General features: G+C 41.9%; 1 protein-coding gene across 1 annotated transcript in view; it reads left to right on the plus strand.

The window, feature by feature from the left end:
* Window positions 1-20,304, plus strand: part of LOC109872139 (adenylate cyclase type 1) — a 59,670-nt gene that overhangs the window by 16,122 nt on the left and 23,244 nt on the right. The window contains exons 4-7 of the mRNA XM_031807293.1: window positions 530-641; window positions 13,035-13,162; window positions 18,408-18,566; window positions 18,727-18,868. Of these exons, the coding sequence (XP_031663153.1) occupies window positions 530-641; window positions 13,035-13,162; window positions 18,408-18,566; window positions 18,727-18,868 (541 nt within the window). The remainder of the gene's footprint in view (window positions 1-529; window positions 642-13,034; window positions 13,163-18,407; window positions 18,567-18,726; window positions 18,869-20,304) is intronic.

Below are 20,304 nucleotides of genomic sequence, written 5' to 3' on the forward strand. Positions count from 1 at the left end.
GGACCAAATACCAAACTTTTGACTACATTTAATACACTACAGGTGAATGACTTCTTCAAATGGGGGGGACTGGATACATAAAGTGCATTCATAATGGTAAAACAGATACTAACTACTTAGGGAGGTGTATGTTGTCTGTCTAACTCCTAACAGGGCATGGCTCTGCGTTGATCCCTATGAGAATGATCTAGGGGAAGAACAATCCATGTTGCTATTCTGAGTCCTGCTTGATTCCACTGCCTGTCAGGCAATGGAACAGAACATGGATCATCTCATTGGCTGTCAATCTAAGCAGATTATCACAAGAGACAATGCTCATTTCAACAATCTGACCGAGCACGCGATGCTCATCTCTATCCCTCATCGGCGCGATCTAACATCTCAGGTCTGCGACTCTGTTATATCAGGAAGCTTATGCAGTACCTGTCATCTTGGAATGTATTATTTCTGTCTCTCCTCAACCCCAACTCTCTCGCTCTCTCTCTCATTTTTCTAATCTCTACTCTCTCTATCTCTCACTCTCTTCCAGCATCCTGTTTGCTGACATTGTGGGGTTTACCAGCCTGGCGTCTCAGTGCACAGCCCAGGAGCTGGTCAAACTTCTCAATGAGCTCTTTGGGAAGTTTGATGAGCTGGCCACGGTAAGTCTATTATCTTTCCTGTTCTCACTTTGAGCTTCTACTGGTGACACTTACCGTAGGTCTACTTTTCCTCATGATCACCCTATTCTGAAGGCTGGCTCCTAGACATGCTAGCATGGGCAATCGGCTGTTTAGTTGTTATACTGTGACATATTTGATCCTCATCTGCATGCTACCCTGGTGCTTGTTGTTGAAGTACGAATACCAAGTCATGTACTTTGGTGATTTTTTTGCTTTGGTACATTCATTTAAGTAATTGCTGGTGCATCATTGAGAATTTGTATCTGTTCATTTGTCACAGGCAATTTTGATCCCCTTTTGACCTACAATTGCCCAATGTTTTCAGTTTGTCTTTGACCAGAGGACTGTCCTTTTGCTCCCTGGTCTGTCTAGGCTTTGGGTCTGGTTTTGACCCGTAGCGATATGGATCGTGTGCATCTCAATGTCAGGAGGTGAGACACGGTTGACTGGCTCTCTCACAGCTGTCATTCCAGCTTTCCAGAATGTCATCGGTGGCATCAGGGCAACATATGTTTGGTACGATCACACGCGCTCTCGTCTGCGGCAGAGGTGACAGGACTCTTAATCCATTCCAGATGTCTTGTCTGTGATCGTTTTGAATGGTCTGGATGGAGGGGAGGGGTTAAGCGGACTAGTCCGAGTTGTATCCGTCCCAATATTTACATTCGGCGTCAATGGAAACAGATGTTAACGCTCCTTCGGTCAATATATAGTGTTTCATTCTTAGCAACTCTCTTGCTATGTTGGTGCCAACTTTTGTCTTGCTTTGGACAAAAAACATTTTTTTTTGTACTTTAGTACTATTTTTGGTCAGTTTTTGCTTGTTGCAGTTATCATTGTTATCACAAGAGAAAGTGTAAATAGTTAATATCATGTATATTCACCTCTCAACAGCCATGATTGCTGTAGTAGCCTCACCCTACCCCTCCCCTTCTACAGGGAATCCCAGACCTTGATATTAGGCTGAAACATATGTGTTGTGTTGGAGTTAGAGGTTGTCAGTACAAATAGAGAAGGAGGTGTCAGACCCGTCACCCCTCACCCCTAGCTCTCCAACCCCAACCACACACACCCAGCAGATCATCCTCCCACCTCTCTTAACTACATGTAATCTGGCCCCAATTATGTACACTGTGCACATGTGCCTGTGAAATCCCTTAATCCACGGGATTACAACCAACCCTTTTCTGCTTTCATAGAACATTTTCTTGGCCAAATCGTCCCGGCTATTTTCAGTCTCTTTGTTTACATGCAATTAAAAACAAAACCAGACAAGACGACTGCAGTTTGACTAAAGGTGATGAAGGGCGGTTATGGTGGTACAGTGTAATTTTCAGATGGAATTTCTAGAAACTGTTGTGACATTGGTAATTTTGGGATTATTCCCAATTGTATATATTACCATGCCTTCAATGCTCTGGGCCTACATTATTCATATAAGAAGGTCCTGGCCAGCCTGTTGGCACAGATACAGTCCTACAACCTAATGCCTCACAAGTCAGAGTAACTGAGAGAGAGAAAGAGAGATTATATACAGTATATAGTAGATGCTGACATGCAAGAACCACATTTCACATTAAGCTTTAAGCTATCTCCCATAAGCTTGATGTGTATTGTGTCACAGTGGCAGTGTCCCCACAGATCACAGTGACAACTGTCCCCAGACTTTAACTCCCTCACCAGAGGTTCACCCTGTGTCCTGACCCATAGACCCAGTCACTGTGATAAGTGGCACCGCAAGTGATTCATTCTGCCAGGTCACAACAGGCTGCACACACTCACACGCACAAGCACACACACACACACGCACAAGCACACAAGTTGAGACACACACACACACACACAGTCTCTCCCTGTCAAAGACGAGGAGCGGGCGAAGCCACATGTCCACCGGGCAGAGTCTCAGCTCGTCAGTCCTGCCGGTCGACAACACCATCCCCACACCACCTGTCCAACTGTTGGACTTGTTGTCTCTCCACCGGGGAAGTGGGCCAAGAACACACTACTCTCTCCAATTATCCTCCCTCAAACTGACTCCTCCTCTCTTTCTCTCCCACTCATATCTTTCTTTCTCTCCTCTCCTCTCACCCACTGCTCATGCTTCTTTCTTTCCCACCACCCCCCATCTCTCTCTCTCTCTCTTTCTTTCTCTCTCTCTCTCTCTCTCTCTCTAAGACATGCACAATGCAAATGAGCAATGACTTGGTATCACATTTGACTTTAGGCATGTAAAAAACGAGCTTGATCCCACTTCCCTTTCAGTCTGTTTCTGTGCTGACTGTTTCACGCTGGCTTCTCTCACAGCCTCTCTATCACTCTCCTCCCTGCGCCTTAGGGTGTATTGATGTTGCTCTGTGATTGTGTCAAAATTAAAGGGACAAAAATAACATTACTGTTGATTTGGTTAACCCCTTCTATCTTAAACTATGGGTTATCCCTTTTATTTAAAGCTGCAATATGTAACTTTTTGGGACGACCCGACCAAATGTGAGTTATAGAGTTATAGAGTTATAGATCTGTCTCTTGCTTTCTCATCGAAAGCAAGTCTAAGAAGTGGTAGATCTGTTCTATGTGCCCTATTTCTATGCTTCCCGTTCTTAAGTTTTGTTTATGAGTCTTTTACATTCGGTTTTGTACACCAGCTTCAAACAGCTGAAAATAGAATCCATTTTTTTAGATGGTACAATGATTCTCTAAAACACATTCGTAACCCATAGGGCCTTTTGTTTTTCCTTAATCATGGGACCTGATCAGGACAAACTCCCTATCATAGCCCATAACTAGGGTATTTTCCTGATCAGGTCACGTGGTTATAGGAAAAACTTCTGGCCCTAAGACAATTGGTACGTGATGAAGAAACACATTCCACTCATCCCTCTCTTCCTCTAGAACTGTTTAAACAATGTTTCTCTCGGTTTCTCTCTGTCTACCAAGCACCGGAATCAATAGTCTCTGTGCAGAGAGAGATACTCTGCTGATTTATACAGCATTATTATGCAATAACTTTTAATGACTCTGGCTCGTGTGTGTGTGTGTGTGTGTGTGTGTGTGTGTGTGTGTGTGTGATTTTTCAGTTTCCATGGTAGAGTTTACACAGAGCTTTCTTATCCCCCTCTCTCTTCCAATCTCCTCTCAATTCCACTTTGCATCTCAGCTCTTAGACCAGCTCCTTGTTTCTGGTCTTTTTAATTGACACACAACAGCCTGCTTCCCTGAACTGCATTTTTCATGCCCCTGTTATATTTCATGTTCCTTTCCCTTTGTTCCCTCCACTCATTTGAGGGCTTCCATTTGTAATCGGACTCTTTGATATTTCTTCTTATGTCCTGTTTGTGTGTGTGCGCACACACACACACACAGAGATCATCATCATTGTGTAAATGAGTGTCAGAGAAGCCAATGGACACAGCTGAGCACAGAAATCCCATGTCCCATAACGTCTTTTGGGAAGGGACTGACATATGTTTTAGTTGATACCATAGTCCCTGTGCCCAAGAATGCTAAGGCAACCTGTCTAAATGAATATCGGCACCTAGCACTCACATCTGTAGCCATGGTCATGGCTCACATCAACACCATCATCCCAGACACCCTGGACCCACTCCTATTCGCATACCGCCCCAACAGATCAACAGAGGACGCAATCTCTATTTTACCCCACGCTGCCCTTTCCCACCTGGACAAAAGGAACGCCTACGTGAGAATGCTGTTTATCGACTACAGCTCAGCGTTCATCACCATAGTGTCCTTAAAGCTCATCACTAAACTAAGGACCCTGGGATTTAACACCTCCCTCTGCAACTGGATCCTGCACTTCCTGATAGGCCACCCTATGTGGTGAGGGTCAGTAGCAACATATCCACCATGTTGACCCTCAACATGGGGGGGGGGGGGCCCTCAGAGGTGCGTGCTTAGTCCCCTCTTGTAATCCCTGTTCTCCCAAGACTGCGTGGCCGCGCACAACTATTACGACTATCTACCTCAATTACCTCAAACCCCTGCACATCAACACAGTACTGGTACCCCAAGTTATTGTTACGCATTGTGTATTTATTCCTTGTGTTATTATTTTTCAATTCTTCAATTCTTTATCTTTTTTCTTCTCTGAATTGCTGGAAAGGGCCTGTAAGTAAGCATTTCACTTTTAGTCTATTGTTTACAAAGCACGTGACAAATAGAATTAGTTTTGATTTGATACAATGACAGACCTTAACATATCACAATATTGATGTGCTAGAGCCATGGTCAGGCCATCTTGTCTGGATGACATTCTCTACTACACCCTGTCACCTTGAAGACGGACGGAACACACAACGTTTAGGCAGTGGTGTAAAGTACTTAAGTAAAAATGCTTTAAAGCACTACTCAAGTAGTTTTTGGGGGGTATTTGTACTTTACTATTTATATTTTGGACAACTTTTACTTCGCTACATTCCTCAACAAAATAATGTACTTTTTACTCCATACATTTTCCCTCACACCCAAAAGTACTAGTTACATTTTGAATGGTTTGCAGGACAGGAAAATGGTCCAATTCATGCACTTATCAAGGGAACACCTGGTCATCCCTACTCCTTCTGATCTGGCGGACTCACTAAACACAAATGCATCATTTGTGAATGATGTCTGAGTGTTGAAGCGTGCCCCTGGCTATCTGTAATTTTTTTTTAAAAGAAAAGAAAATGGTGCTGTCTTTTGCTTAATATAATCTCTCTCTCTCTCTCTCTCCCTTTCTCTCTCTCTCTCTCTCTCTCTCTCTCTCTCTAATCATGGCCATACAGTTTGCGCATGGGTGGTATTGTCACGTGACAGGGCCCGAGTAATCCTGCACGGCTTGGGTCTGAATCTGCCCCCTAAGCCCTAGCTCACTGGGCAGATCAGATGAACTAACACAGGGACAGGAGAAGAGATGCAGCGCAGCACAGAGAGAGGACTGAGAGGAGAGGAGGCTTTCTAAGCACCAGGGCTTTCCTCTCCCTCACGTATCCACAACTCCAGACTCTATCTACTTATTATAGCCTCACTGTAGCCAGACTCTAGTGTACAACCCACCATCTGTTATAGGCTGACTGTGTTACACCACACCATGGACGTTTCACCCTGGTTTCACCCTGGTTTCATCCTGGTTTCACCCTGGTTTCACCCTGGTTTCATCCCTGCTTGCTCACATTTGTTTAAAGAAGAAAAAAAGGTAGAGTTTATGTGTTTATATAGTGGAGTACGTTCATAAATACTCACTAGCAGGGATCCTAGTTGCGCCTCTTCTTTTTAACAGAGGGTGTTCATTTTGGAGCTATATGTGATCTTTGTCTTTCCAGTAGTTTGAACACTCAGGGGTCATATTAATGGATATGTCCTTGTAGGTGGCTTGGTCTAGTAGTACAGTACCTCTCCTGTTGTACAGTAAGACGATGTCTCCCCCCAGTTAAACCAGTGCTAGCAGATACAGTAGCACCTTGGAGTGTTACACTTAAAGAACATTTCTTCTTTCTTCTTTTCTTGTCAAAGTCCCACATGGCTGCATATTCTCTATGTTATGCACTATGAAGGGAACGGGGTGCCATTTGGAACGTCGACAGAGGCTAACCTGTTAGTGAACAGCTGGCACGTAGCCTACGTTCTTCACGCAGGTGGCTTAACTCTGTGGCTTGCTCCTTTGGCACAGTGTAATTGCCTAAGCTGTCTATTTGAAATGGCTATGTGTGAGTAGGAGCCTGAAGGGGAGTCTCCCAAGTCCTGATGAAAATGTGTAACTTCTGTTGTTTGTGCATTCACACAGCCATAAAGAGCTAGTGAAATAGCTAGAGACCTCAAACAGAACCCAATACTCTAGCTCTCCTCTGAAGTTTCAGAACTTTCATTATGTGTTCCACTCTTCTATTATTTGATTTTACAGTGTTCATTCTACCTGACTGTGTCGGAGTAGTTAGCTTGAGATGAGCTTTGGGCTTTGGAGGGTTGATGATGTACGTTTGAGTGAGTTTTTATTTAGTTTTATGTGTGGTTCGATTGTTCAATCAATACCACTGTCTTATTAGAAAGTAGGCTACGTGTCACCGATCTCATTGCTTATGTTTACATAGCTAGGTCATAGATTCTCCTGCCATTGTATTTATAAAAAATTTTATTACCTTTTTTTACGGTGATCTCATCAAATTGTTAAGAAATAGAACTGGTTTATAGAAATGATGGTGGATGATTACGTCCTATGGAGAGAATTTTTTTTCTGGAGTTCCACCTTTTTTTAAATGCTTTTTTGTTGTTGTTGTTGACAGATTAGAAAACAGGAGGAAACAGAGAGAGTGAAAGTGGGACAAGTGGAAGCGGGACTTTTTTGCTTACGACATGATTCTATATGTGTTATTTCATACAGTTGAAGTCCGAAGTTTACATACACCTTAGCCAAATACATTTAAAATTTAAAATGACCTGTCTTAGGTCAGTTACCACTTTATTTTAAGAATGTGAAATGTCAGAATAATAGTAGAGAGAATGATTTATTTCAGCTTTTATTTCTTTCATCACATTCCCAGTGGGTCAGAAGTTTACATACACTCAATTAGTATTTGGTAGCATTGCCTTTAAATTGTATCCTTCACACGCTTCCCAAAATAAGTTGGGAGAATTTTGGCCCATTCCTCCTGACAGAGCTGGTGTAACTGAGCCAGGTTTGTAGGCCTCCTTGCTCCCACACGACTTTTCAGTTCTGCTCACACATTTTCTATAGGATGAGGTTAGGGCTTTGTGATGGCCACTCCAATACCTTGACTTTGTTTTCCTTAAGCCATTTTGCCACAACTTTGGAAATATGCTTGGGTCATTGTCCATTTGGAAGACCCATTTGCGACCAAGCTTTAACTTCCTGACTGATGTCTTGATGTTGCTTCAATATAACCACATAATTTTACTTCCTCATGATGCCATCTATTTTGTGAAGTGCACCAGTCTCTCCTGCAACAAAGCACCCCCACAACATGATGCTGCCACCCCTGTGCTTCACAGTGAGGATGGTGTTATTCGGCTTGCAAGCCTCCCCCTTTTTCCTCCAAATATAACAATGGTCATTATTGCCAAACAGTTCTATTTTTGTTTCATCAGACCAGAGGACATTTCTCCAAAAAGTACGATCTTAGTCCCCATGTGCAGTTGCAAACCGTAGTCTGTTTTTTTTATAGTGGTTTTGGAGCAGTGGCTTCTTCCTTGCTGAGCGGCCTTTCAGGTTGTGTCGATACAGGACTCGTTTTACTGTGGATATAGATACTTTTGTACCTGTTTCCTCCAGCATCTTTACAAGGTCCTTTGCCATTGTTCTGGGATTGATTCGCATTTTTCACACCAAAGTACGTTAATCTCTAGGAGACAGAATGCGTCTCCTTCCTGAGCGGTATGACGGCTGCATGGTCCCATGTGTTTATACTTGCGTACTATTGTTTGTACAGATGAACATGGTACCTGCAGGCGTTTGGAAATTGCTCACAAGGATGAACCAGACTTGTGGAGGTCTCCAACATTTTTTTTTAGGTCTTGGCTTATTTATTTTTCCCCCCATGATGTCAATCAGAGAGGCACTGAGTTTGAAGGATGGCCTCAAAATACATCCACAGGTACACCTCCAATTGACTCAAATGATGTCAATTAGCCTATCAGAAGCCTCTAAAGCCATGACATAATTTTCTGGAATTTTCCAATTGTGATACAGTGAATTATAAGTGAAATAATCTGTCTGTAAACAATTGTTGGGAAAAAATACTTGTATCATGCACAAAGTAGATGTCCTAACTGACTTGCCAAAGCTATATTTTTTTGTAGAGAAGAAAGTTGTGGAGTGGTTGAAAAACAAGTTTTAATGACTCCAACCTAAGTGTATGTAAACGTCCGACTTCAACTGTAGGTTTGATGTCTTCACTATTATTTTACAATGTAGAAAATAGTAAAAAATTAAGAAAAACCCTGTAATGAGTAGGTGTGTCTGGACTTTTGCTGGTGCTGTATATTTACAAAAAAATGAATGCAATCATTTAAATTATTTTTTAAACTTAAGTATCCTGCAATGCTTGCTATACAACCTCTAGTTACCGCTGGTAGACGGAGCACTGTGCTCAACAATGCCTGCCAAACATGGGTTAAACTGGAAAATGATCATATACAGAGCATTCGGAAAGTATTCAGACGCTTTTCCCACATTTTGTTACGTTACAGCCATATTCTAAAATTGATTCAATTGTTTGTTTTTTCTCATCAATCTACACACAAAACTCCATAATGACAAAGCAAAACAGGTTTTACGATTTTTTTGCAAATGTATTTTTAAAAAACTTAAAAAACTTGTATTTCCATAAGTATTCAGACCCTTTACTCAATACTTTGTTGAATCACCTTTGGCAGCGATTACAGCCTTGCATCATTTTGGGTGAGACGCTACAAGCTTGGTACACCTGTATTTGGGAAGTTTCTCCCATTCTTCTCTGCAGATCCTTTCAAACTCTGTAAGGTTGGATTGGGAGCGTCGCTGCACAGCTATTTTCAGGTCTCTCCAGAGATGTGCTATCAGATTCAAGTCCAGGCTCTGGCTGGGCCTCTCAAGGAAACTTGTCCCGAAGCCACGCCTGCGTTGTCTTGGCTGTGTGCTTAAGGTCGTTGTCCTGTTGGAAGGTGAAACTTCGCCCCAGTCTGAGTTCCTGAGCACTCAGGAGCAGGTTTTCATCAAGGATCTCTCTGTACTTTGCTCTGTTAATCTTTCCTTCGATCCTGACTCATCTCTCAGTCCATGCCACTGAAAAACATCCCCACAGCATGATGCTGCTACCACCATGTTTCACAGTTGGGATGGTGCCAGGTTTCCTCCAGACGTGACGCTTGGCATTGAGGCCAAATAGTTCAATCTTGGTTTCATCAGACCTGAGAGTCTTGTTTCTCATGGTCTGAGAGTTCTTTAGGTGCTTTTAGGCAGACTCCAAGCCGGCTGTCATGTGCCTTTTACTGTGGAGTGGCAACCATAAAGGCCTGATTGGTGGAGTGCTGCAGAGTTTGTTGGCCTACTGGACGGTTTACCCATCTCCACAGAGGAACTCTGGAGCTTTTGAGGTGCTCCAAAAATATCTGTCCCCATCAACGTCATTAAATAGATGCTTTGTGAAAGACACATCAGAATCAAAGAGAAATGAGAGTGTCCTCAATCAGGATACACAGTAAGGGGAGAGTGTGGGGAGTAGAGACCTGAGATAGACATACATCTCCCAGAGTTTCTCGAAGAGTTTCTCCCATTTCCACAGAGGAACTCTGGACCTCTGTCATAGTGACCATTGGGTTCTTGGTCACCTCCCTGACCAAGACCCTTGGCCCCCGATTGCTCAGTTTGGCCGGGTGGCCAGCTCTAGGAAGTGTCTTGGAGATTTCAAACTTCTTCAATTTAAGAATGATGGAGGCCATTGTGTTCTTGGGGCATTCAATGCTGCAGAAATATTTTGGTACCCTTCCCCAGATCTGTGCCTCGACACAATCCTGTCTCTGAACTCTACGGACAATTCCTTCGACCTCATGGTTTGGTTTGACATGCAGTGTCAACTGAGGGACCTTTATGTAGACAGATGTGTGCCTTTCCAAATCATATCCAATCAGTTGAATTTACCACAGGTGGACTCCAATCACATTGTAGAAACATCTCAAGGATTATCAATGGAAACAGGATGCATCTGAGCTCAGTTTCGAGTCTCATAGCAAAGGGCCTGAATACTTATGTAAATAAGGTATTTTTTTCTTAAAACCAGTTTTTGCTTTGTCATTATGGGGTTTAGTTCGTAGATATGAAATAATTAAATACATTTTTCAAAAAGGCTGTAATGTAACAAAATGTGGAAAAAGTGAAGGGGTCTGAATACTTTCCGGATGCACTATACATATCAATGTTAAACATGAAAATACACCAGAACAAGTGATCTAATTCTCCACTAGACAGGATTCCCTGGCAAGGTGTTGAACAACACACTTCATTTAAACCTCTTAAGGATCCGGCCTTTTTTTTCAATTTTCGCCTAAAATGACATACCCAAATCTAACTGCCTGTAGCAAGGATATGCATATTGTTGATACCATTTGAAAGGAAACACTTTGACATTTGTGGAAATGTTAAATGAATGTTGGAGAATATAACACATTAGATCTGGTAAAAGATAACACTAAGATAACACTACTGTATTTTTTTTTGTACCAATAGATGGCATCAGTGTATGTGCAAAGGTTTAGACTGATCCAATGAACCATTGCATTTCTGTTCAAAATGTTGTGTCAAGACTGCCCAAATGTGCCTAATTGGTTTATTAATACATTTTCAAGTTCATAACTGTGCACTCTTCTCAAAAAAGAGCATGGTCTTCTTTCACTGTAATAGCTACTTTAAATTGGACAGTGCAGTTAGCTTAACAAGAATTTAAGCTTTCTGCAATATCAGATATGTCTGTGTCCTGGGAAATTGTGTTGTTACTTACAACCTCATGCTAACCTCATGCTAATCACATTAGCCTACATCCCGCGGGGGACCCACCGATCCTGTAGAAGTTTTAAGTGGTGTTACCACACACCATATAATGTTTCAAAACATCTCAGGATGATGTGTTTTAATACTCCAGAAAAGTTAAGGTTTCGACTCCTTCGCATTGGTGGATGCTCAGTTGCCACTAGTTTTGGTGTTACAAAGCAGTTCATTTTTATCAGTGACGAACCAGAGTTGTCCCCTTTAATATTGTTGTCATTCACCATGGCATTTAAGCTCATATCAAAAGAATTTCCTTTCAAATTATTATAATACATATTTTTTATTTAAGACAATATCTTTATCAATATATATCTGACTTGAAAGAAATATGCCCTCAGTACTACTGAGCAATAACAACGCGAGTGTAGCCTGTATGTAACATAATGTGAAGGAAACTCTATTTCATGCTGCTAACAAGCTCTCTCAACACCAATGGACTTGCACGTTAAAATAGAGCATCTATTACGCACACCGCGTAGCTATGAGTCTTTCAGTTCACATGCTTTGCTCAGCCCAAGAGCACATCTCTTCCATGAAGTAACAATGGGAGCCCGGGTGATGTTATCACCCGCTAGGAGCTCAGCCCACCAACCCATAGCTCACTGTGAACTCTGTGGCTCACTGATCCCTAAGGATGGGTTACAAATTCCAATTCAAAGCTCCTTTCATCCCAGAGCAGAGCTTCACATCACGCCAGGCAGCGTTGCTCCACATCGTGGACGTTCACACTTATTTATTGTTGTTGTGTTTTGTATGTTTATTTTGATAGAGAGAGAGTGCTGAAAGAGCAGTGGGCTTGGATTTGGACCTCGGCTGGCAGTGGTACACACGCTCCACAGGAAGCGGCTTAGACAGCTATACCACCCCGGGCCACACATCTACTCTCTTCTACAACACTGACCCGATGATATGATGGAGTGGGGACCGTTATGCTTCTGCACTCAGACTCATTTCCTTTTTTAAAGTTGGATTTGTACTGTACGGTACCTCTTGCAACGTTCACATTAGTGTGTACAGCTGTAGCCTGTGGTAGCCTACAGGATGTATGTGTAACTGGTGTGAAATGGCTAACGAATTAGCGGTGCGTGCTAGTAGCGGTTCAATCGGTGACTTCACTCGTTCTGGGAGCTTTAAGGAGTTGTGTCCCTTGCTTTGCAAGGGTCGTGACTTTAGTGGAGCGATAGGCAACGCTGCTTCGTGGGAGGCAGTTGCTGACGTGTTCAGAGGGTCCCTGGTTCAAGCCCAGGTTGGGGCAAGGAGAGGGATGGAAGCAAAACTGTTACATACTGTATGTTATAGAGAATTTGCACATTACTGCATGTATGAATGCACAAGACCTAATTCAGATGGGCGGAGTTTCTTGATGTTAAAATACACCATGTTCCCTGAATGGTTTAGGCGAATGGATATTGGATAGAGAGGGTTTGAATACGAGGTAGAAAGCAGAAGGGAATCTTGTCAGTAATCCCTCGCTGCAATCTAACATCGTAGGTCTGACATACTGCTCTGAATATTGGAAAGCGTATGTGATATTTATGTGTAAATACACTCCCCTACGTATTTATTTGGACAGTGAAGCTAAAGCTTTTTTATTTGGCTCTATACTTTAGCATTTGGGATTTGAAATGGAATGTTTTTTTACGAGGTCACAGTACAGAATGTCACCTTTTTATTTGAGGGTGTTTTCATACATATCTGTTTAACCGTTTAGAAATGAATGCACTTCATGTGTCTAGTCCCCCCACACTGTCTGTGTCAGTCTGTCTCAATATTGCTCTGAATATCAGAAAGCTCTCTCTCTCCACCCCCCCCCCCCCCCCCTCTCTCTCTCTGATTGACAGGAGAACCATTGTAGGCGTATAAAGATCCTGGGAGACTGTTACTACTGTGTGTCAGGTCTGACCCAGCCCAAGACTGACCATGCCCACTGCTGTGTGGAGATGGGCCTGGACATGATTGACACCATCACGTGAGTCTATAGGTTTATGGTGGACACTCACTCTCTCACTAATCTTTGCTAGCTCCTTGGCCATTTGTCTCTCCACGCCGTCCTGTTCTGGGCCAGGTCCCGGACTGATGTGGTGTTATGTTCCAGTTTGTGTCATCCATGATAAACATGTCACTCGTATATGGTCCTGGTCGCCTGATAAACCACACGAGTCATCGCGATGTTAGGGTCAGTGTCGACACCTGCTGATTTGTGATGGACACCATATCACATTTATCCCTGTATCAAATCCAATTTGATTTGTCACAAGCGCAGAATACAACGGGCGTAGTAGACCTTACCGTGAAATGCTTACTCACAAGCCCTTAACCAACAATACAGTTTTAAGAAAATAGAGTTCAGAAAATATTTACTAAATAAACTAAAGTAAAAAAAAAATTAAAAACGCACTAAAAGAACAGCAATGAGGCTACAGTATATACAGGGGGTACCGAATCAATGCGCGGAATGTATAGGTTAGTCAAAGTCATTTTTACATATAGGTAGGGGTAAAGTGACTATGCACAGATAATCAACAGTGAGTTTAGCTAGGCAGCAGGCAGCAGGAATGAGCCTGCTGAATGCTGAATCATTTGGTTTGACCAGGGATAAGAGTGAGACTGAGGACTGGGGATATTGATATTCTCAATTCTTCTAAACCCCTGGTGTACAAGTCCAGGCTGAAGGATTCTATGAATACATGACAACGCCGCAGATAGATGGGGTTGAGAGGGAATGGAAATGCATTTGGATGCTTCCTATTGAAGCTTGAAAGTGTTTGACTCCTTTGCATGTCCTGCACAATCTGGAGAAAGAAGGAGGAGCGCAACACTTCAATGAGCCTTACCCCGTTCTGTGATAAATTCATGGCCGTTGGCTTGGTGTTATTTCGCTCCATATGCCATATAGGGGTTGTACATTCAGACACCCATATACGTAGTGTTTTAAGAATGACAGATATAGGGCTACAATGCACAATAAAAACACCTTATGTTAGCGGTGGATTCATGTTCATATTGATGACAAGCGTAGCATTTTGCCCTGTTTATTGAGTGTCTAGACTCTAGATAATGATCCTAAACCTCACTTTGCTCCCTCGTTGCGGGTTGAATTTTCCTCTGTCTGTACTCTCCCATTCTCTTTAACTTTACTTTCCTAACAGACAGGAGTAGAGAAAAAACTGTTTAGAATCTGAAGTAGCTACAATTTTTTTCCTTCTGGCTTATCTCCCCAGAACAGGTGTACTTTTTCTTCCAGACAGAGAGGGAGAGGATGGTAGGCTGGGACGGAGGTTAGAACGCAGTGCTGCCTGGCCTATCTGTACTATTATGTGAAGAGGGGCAGCACCGTTTATCATGGCAGAATAAAATGTGTGGAGGCAAGAAATGATTTGCATACAGTAATGCTAGAGTGGACACACTAAGGTTGCAAATGGAGGGTATATTACTGGTAACTTTCAAAGTTTACCAGTAAACTGCCAGAATTTTGGTAACTTTCAAGGATTTTGTGGAATTTTATCACATGACATCTAGTGGCCTTTTTGGGTACTTCAGATTATCACAGGTGCCTGTAATTATCTCTGATACTAAATATAAACCATCAATTTAGTAAATACCATTAGTGTTTAAAGGGGCAATCTTCAGTTGCTACATACATTTTTGGACTTATAAATTAATGATATGTACCTATCGGTTCTTGAAGAATATAATTTATAAATGCCTCATGAGCTTATTTCAACTGTCGTACCCCATCAGAACCCAAAATGTAAGCTTTTTTACCTCAATGTTTGTGAACAAGGTAAATGTAAACAAACAATATATGTGGTGCCTTCAGAAAGTATTCACACCCCTTGACTTTTTCCACATTTTGTTGTGTTACAGCCTGAATTTAGATTTTGTGTCACTGATCTACACACAATACCACATGTCAAAGAGGAATTCTGTTTGTAGAAAATATTGGAAAGATGAAATGTCTTGAATCAATAAGTATTCAACCCCTTTGTTATGGCAAGCCTAAATATGTTCAGGACTACAAATGTGCTTAACAAATCCCATCATTCCGTGTTCAATAATAGTGGTTAACATGATGTTTTAATGACTACCCCATCTCTGTACCCCACACATACAATTATCTGTAAGGTCTCTCAATCTAGTAATGATTTTCAAGCACAGATTCAACCACAAAGACCAGGGAGGTTTTTCAATGCCTTGCAAAGAAGGGCATCGATTGGTAGCTGTGTAAACTGAGCAGGAAACTGCTCAGGGATTTCACCATTAAGCCAATGGTGATTTTAAAATAGTTGTAGAGTTTAATGGCTGTGATAGGAGAAAACTGAGGATGGACAACATTGTAGTTACTCCACAATACTCACATAAATGAAGAGAGAGAAGCCTGTACAGAATAAAACATATTCCAAAACATGCATCCTGTTTGCAAAAAGGCACTTGAATAATACTGCAAGAAATGTGGCAAAGAAATACACTTTTTGTCCTGATACAAAGAGGTATATTTGGGGCAAATCTACCACAACACATCACTGAGTACCGCTCTTCATATTTTCAAGCATGGTGCTGGCTGCATCATGTTATGGTTATGCTTGTAATTGGCAAGTACTAGGGAGTTTTTTTAATAAAAAGAAACAGAATACAGTTATAACCACATTCAAAATCCTAGAGGAAAACCTGCTTCAGTCTTCTTTCCACCAGACACTGGGAGATGAAGTCAGCAGAACAATAGCCTAAAACACAAGGCTAAATCGACACCTGCAGTTGCTTACCAAGACGACATTGAATGTTCCTGAGTGGCCTAGTTACCGTTTTGACTTAAATCGGCTTGAAGATCTATGGCAAGAATTGAAAATGACTGTCTAGGAATGATCCATTTTAAAAAGATTAATAGGCAAATATTGTACAATCCAGGTGTGCAAAGCTCTTAGAGACTTACCCAGAGCTGTAATTATCTCACAGCTGTAATCAGCTCAGCGCCAAAGGTGCTTCTACAAAGTGTTGAATCAGGGGTGTCAATACTCATGTAAATGAGATATTTCTGTATTTCATTTTCAATAAATGAGCAACATTTTCTAAAAACATTAGTTAAATTTGTCATTATTGGGGTATTGTGTGTAGGAGGGTTAGAATTATTTTTATTTAATCCATTTTGAATTCACAATGTAACACGGCAAAACGTTTTTTTTTGCAAGGCATTGTAGCCTCAAAACATCGTTAAAATCATCATTTCGATATCTGGATGGCCAGACCTTGCATCATAGCTTTGTCTATGAATTTGAGAGTGATTGCATCTCAATTATTATCTCCATTATTATCCATTATTGTTTGCTTTTATATGAGGGTTTAAGCATTAAGTATCTTCTTCTTCTTTTTTTACACACTTTGATTTATATTACTGTGGCAAATAGGCTTTGTTGTGTTTTGGCACCAAACTGGTGGCAGTTGTGAAAAAAGTCAATTGTTGGAAGAGAAAATAATGCCATATTTGGTTAGATGCTTTTTTCATTATATGGACTATCACTTAAACCATATACAGTGGGGCAAAAAAGTATTTAGTTAGCCATCAATTGTGCAAGTTCTCCCACTTAAAAAGATGAGAGAGGCCTGTAATTTTCATCATAGGTACACTTCAACTATGACAGACAAAATGAGAAAAAAGATCCATAAAATCTCATTGTAGGATTTTTTATGAATTTATTTGCAAATTATGGTGGAAAATAAGTATTTGGTCACCTACAAACAAGCAATATTTCTGGCTCTCACAGGCCTGTAACTTCTTCTTTAAGAGGCTCCTCTGTCCTCCACTCGTTACCTGTATTAATGGCACCTGTTTGAACTTGTTATCAGTATAAAAGACACCTGTCCACAACCTCAAACAGTCACACTCCAAACTCCACCATGGCCAAGACCAAAGAGCTGTCAAAGGACACCAGAAACAGAATTGTAGACCTGCACCAGGCTGGGAAGACTGAATCTGCAATATGTAAGCAGCTTGGTTTGAAGAAATCAACTGTGGGAGCAATTATTAGGAAATGGAAGACATACAAGACCACTGATAATCTCCCTCGATCTGGGGCTCCTGCTTAAGCCAGTACATGTCCAGGCCCGTCTGAAGTTTGCTAGAGAGCATTTGGATGATCCAGAAGAAGATTGGGAGAATGTCGTATGGTCAGATGAAACCAAAATATAACTTTTTGGTAAAAGCTCAACTCGTCGTGTTTGGAGGACAAAGAATGCTGAGTTACATCCAAAGAACACCATACCTACTGTGAAGCATGGGGGTGGAAACATCATGCTTTGGGGCTGTTTTTCTACAAAGGGACCAGGAGGACTGATCCGTGTAAAGGAAAGAATGAATGGGGCCATGTATCGTGAGATTTTGAGTGAAAAACTCCTTCCATCAGCAAGGGCATTGAAGATGAAACATGGCTGGGTCTTTCAGCGTGACAATGATCCCAAACACACCGCCCGGGCAACAAAGGAGTGGCTTCGTGAGAAGCATTTCAAGGTCCTGGAGTGGCCTAGCCAGTCTCCAGATCTCAACACCATAGAAAATCTTTGGAGGGAGTTGAAAGTCCGTGTTGCCCAGCAACAGCCCCAAAACATCACTGCTCTAGAGGAGATCTGCATGGAGGAATGGGCCAAAATACCAGCAACAGTGTGTGAAAACCTTGTGAAGACTTAAAGAAAACGTTTGACCTCTGTCATTGCCAACAAAGGGTATATAACAAAGTATTGAGATAAACTTTTGTTATTGACCAAATACTTATTTTCCACCATAATTTGCAAAAAGATACATTAAAAATCCTGGATTTTTTTTCTTCTCATTTTGTCTGTCATAGTTGAAGTGTACCTATGATGAAAATTACAGGCCTCTCTCATCTTTTTAAGTGGGAGAACTTGCACAATTGGTATCTGACTAAATACTTTTTTTGCCCCACTGTATATGGTCTATCCATTAGAATGTAATGGACAACAATATGGACAAATGAAAGCTGTATATGAATGCATTTTTAAAAAAGTTATAAACTACCAAACTTACCATAGATTGCAGTAGGAAAATCAGATAACCTGTAAATTAACAGTAGTTTTACAACCCTAGTATTCACACACGCATACATACACAACCACACACACACACACACACAAACTCTGCCCCACAACCACACGCATAGTGTCAATGATATAATATTGTAATGACCCTTCTCATGCTCCTGCAGATCAGTAGCGGAGGCCACTGAGGTGAATCTGAACATGCGTGTGGGTCTCCACACGGGCCGGGTGCTGTGTGGGGTCCTGGGACTGAGGAAGTGGCAGTATGATGTGTGGTCCAACGACGTCACACTGGCCAACGTGATGGAGGCAGGGGGACTGCCTGGGTTAGTACCAGTTATCACCATGTAATTTGCTTTCACAGTACCCATCCTGACACACAACACAGCCTCTGGAGCAATTAGTGTTTAAGTACATTGCTTGAAGGCACAACGGCGGTAGGCAGCACCACATGATGCTGACTCTGTGTTTCTCCTTCTCCACCAGGAAGGTCCACATCACCAAGGCGACCCTGGACTCCCTGAATGGAGACTATGAGGTAGAACCTGGCAACGGCCACGAGAGAAACGCCTTCCTCCTCAAACACCAGATCGAGACCTTCTTCATTGTACCATCTCACCGACGGAAGGTCAGGGCTGCGTGTTTGTGTATGTGTGTGTACTTGTGTGCAAGCATGTATGTTTGTGTGTGTGCGTGCATGTGTGTGTAAAATATGGGAAATTTTCTGCATTAGAGAGGATGATCGAGAGTTTTTGCATGTGTGTACAGTATATATGTGTACCCTGCTGAAAAAAAAACAGCATAGACATGGTGACCTTCGAGGTGTTTTTGCTGGTGACCAGCCTTCGTTGTGTTTTCGCTGGTGACCAGCCTTCGTTGTGTTTTCGCTGGTGACCAGCCTTCGCTGGTGACCAGTCTTCGTTGTGTTTTTGCTGGTGACCAGTCTTCGTTGTGTTTTCGCTGGTGACCAGCCTTCGATTGGTTTTGAAAACTGCTGACCAATGATTTCTAATTCCTATTAGAATCCAGCCTGAGTGGGGATATCCAACAATTGGAAGTTATATTCACCGACAATTCAGAATGACTGCCAGGATTTGAAAGATGAATGAATTATACTACTTAAACCATCTAAACTGAAACAATGATTTCAGTAACGGGTGCAATCAGTCCAACTAACATATTGGATTAGTTTAAATGTGCTACTTTTTTCCAGACCTCAAGACATGCATTTGTTGTTTGTCTATTAATAATTGTAAAATATATTGAAAAAAATATATATATATCTAAACCAAGAAAAATAAAACTACATTTTCTGGGGCCCCATTAGAGTTGCTTATTAACCATTATTTTATCAGTTATATTAACAGAAAACACATATCTTGTACACCAAGGATCTGGGGAAGAGTTGCAGGGTAGATGATAGGGAAGAATGTGCCTATATAAGTCAAACTAACTTGCACATCAACCAGGATCAAAGGGCAGGGCAATTTGTGACTTGTTTTGGTAATCAGTGGTTGTTTTGGAGGGGGAGTGGTTTCTCCTCTCCTAGGCAATCAGCAATTAGTACAGGGAGGTGTGCTCTTCACCTCTGCTAGGCAACTAGCAATTACTGTTAGTACTTCAGTCTCCCCAGTTTTCGCAATGGCAGTTCTAAGCGGCGGTTGTGTCAGTAAGGCCATCACCGAAACGAAGACGTTTCTTAGCGGAACGAAAGAGAGAAGGCTCCACACTGCTCTCACTTGAGTATCTTACCTAGTTATTTTTTTCTGATCATCTCATTTTGCTCTTTTGTAACTGTGTGTGTTTTTTCTACCTGTTCACTCCTCTCCCTGTAGGCTTTACAGACGCTCCCACCCCTTGGCTGCAACCCTTTCTAATTTAGTGTACCCTGCGCGCACAACCCATGTGGAATTCTGGGTCTCTGGCAGTGTTTGGAACTGCTGATCTGCTGTTAAGAACGTTGAGTTCATTTCAGCCTATGCTGCCCTTCAGTCCCTTTAATTTTTGGCCCTGACGGAGACATGGCTCACCCCAGAGAACACTGCTACTCCAGCTGCTCTCTTC

Source organism: Oncorhynchus kisutch, linkage group LG27 (genome assembly GCF_002021735.2).
Source record: "Oncorhynchus kisutch isolate 150728-3 linkage group LG27, Okis_V2, whole genome shotgun sequence".
In the NCBI taxonomy this organism is placed as follows: domain Eukaryota; kingdom Metazoa; phylum Chordata; class Actinopteri; order Salmoniformes; family Salmonidae; genus Oncorhynchus; species Oncorhynchus kisutch.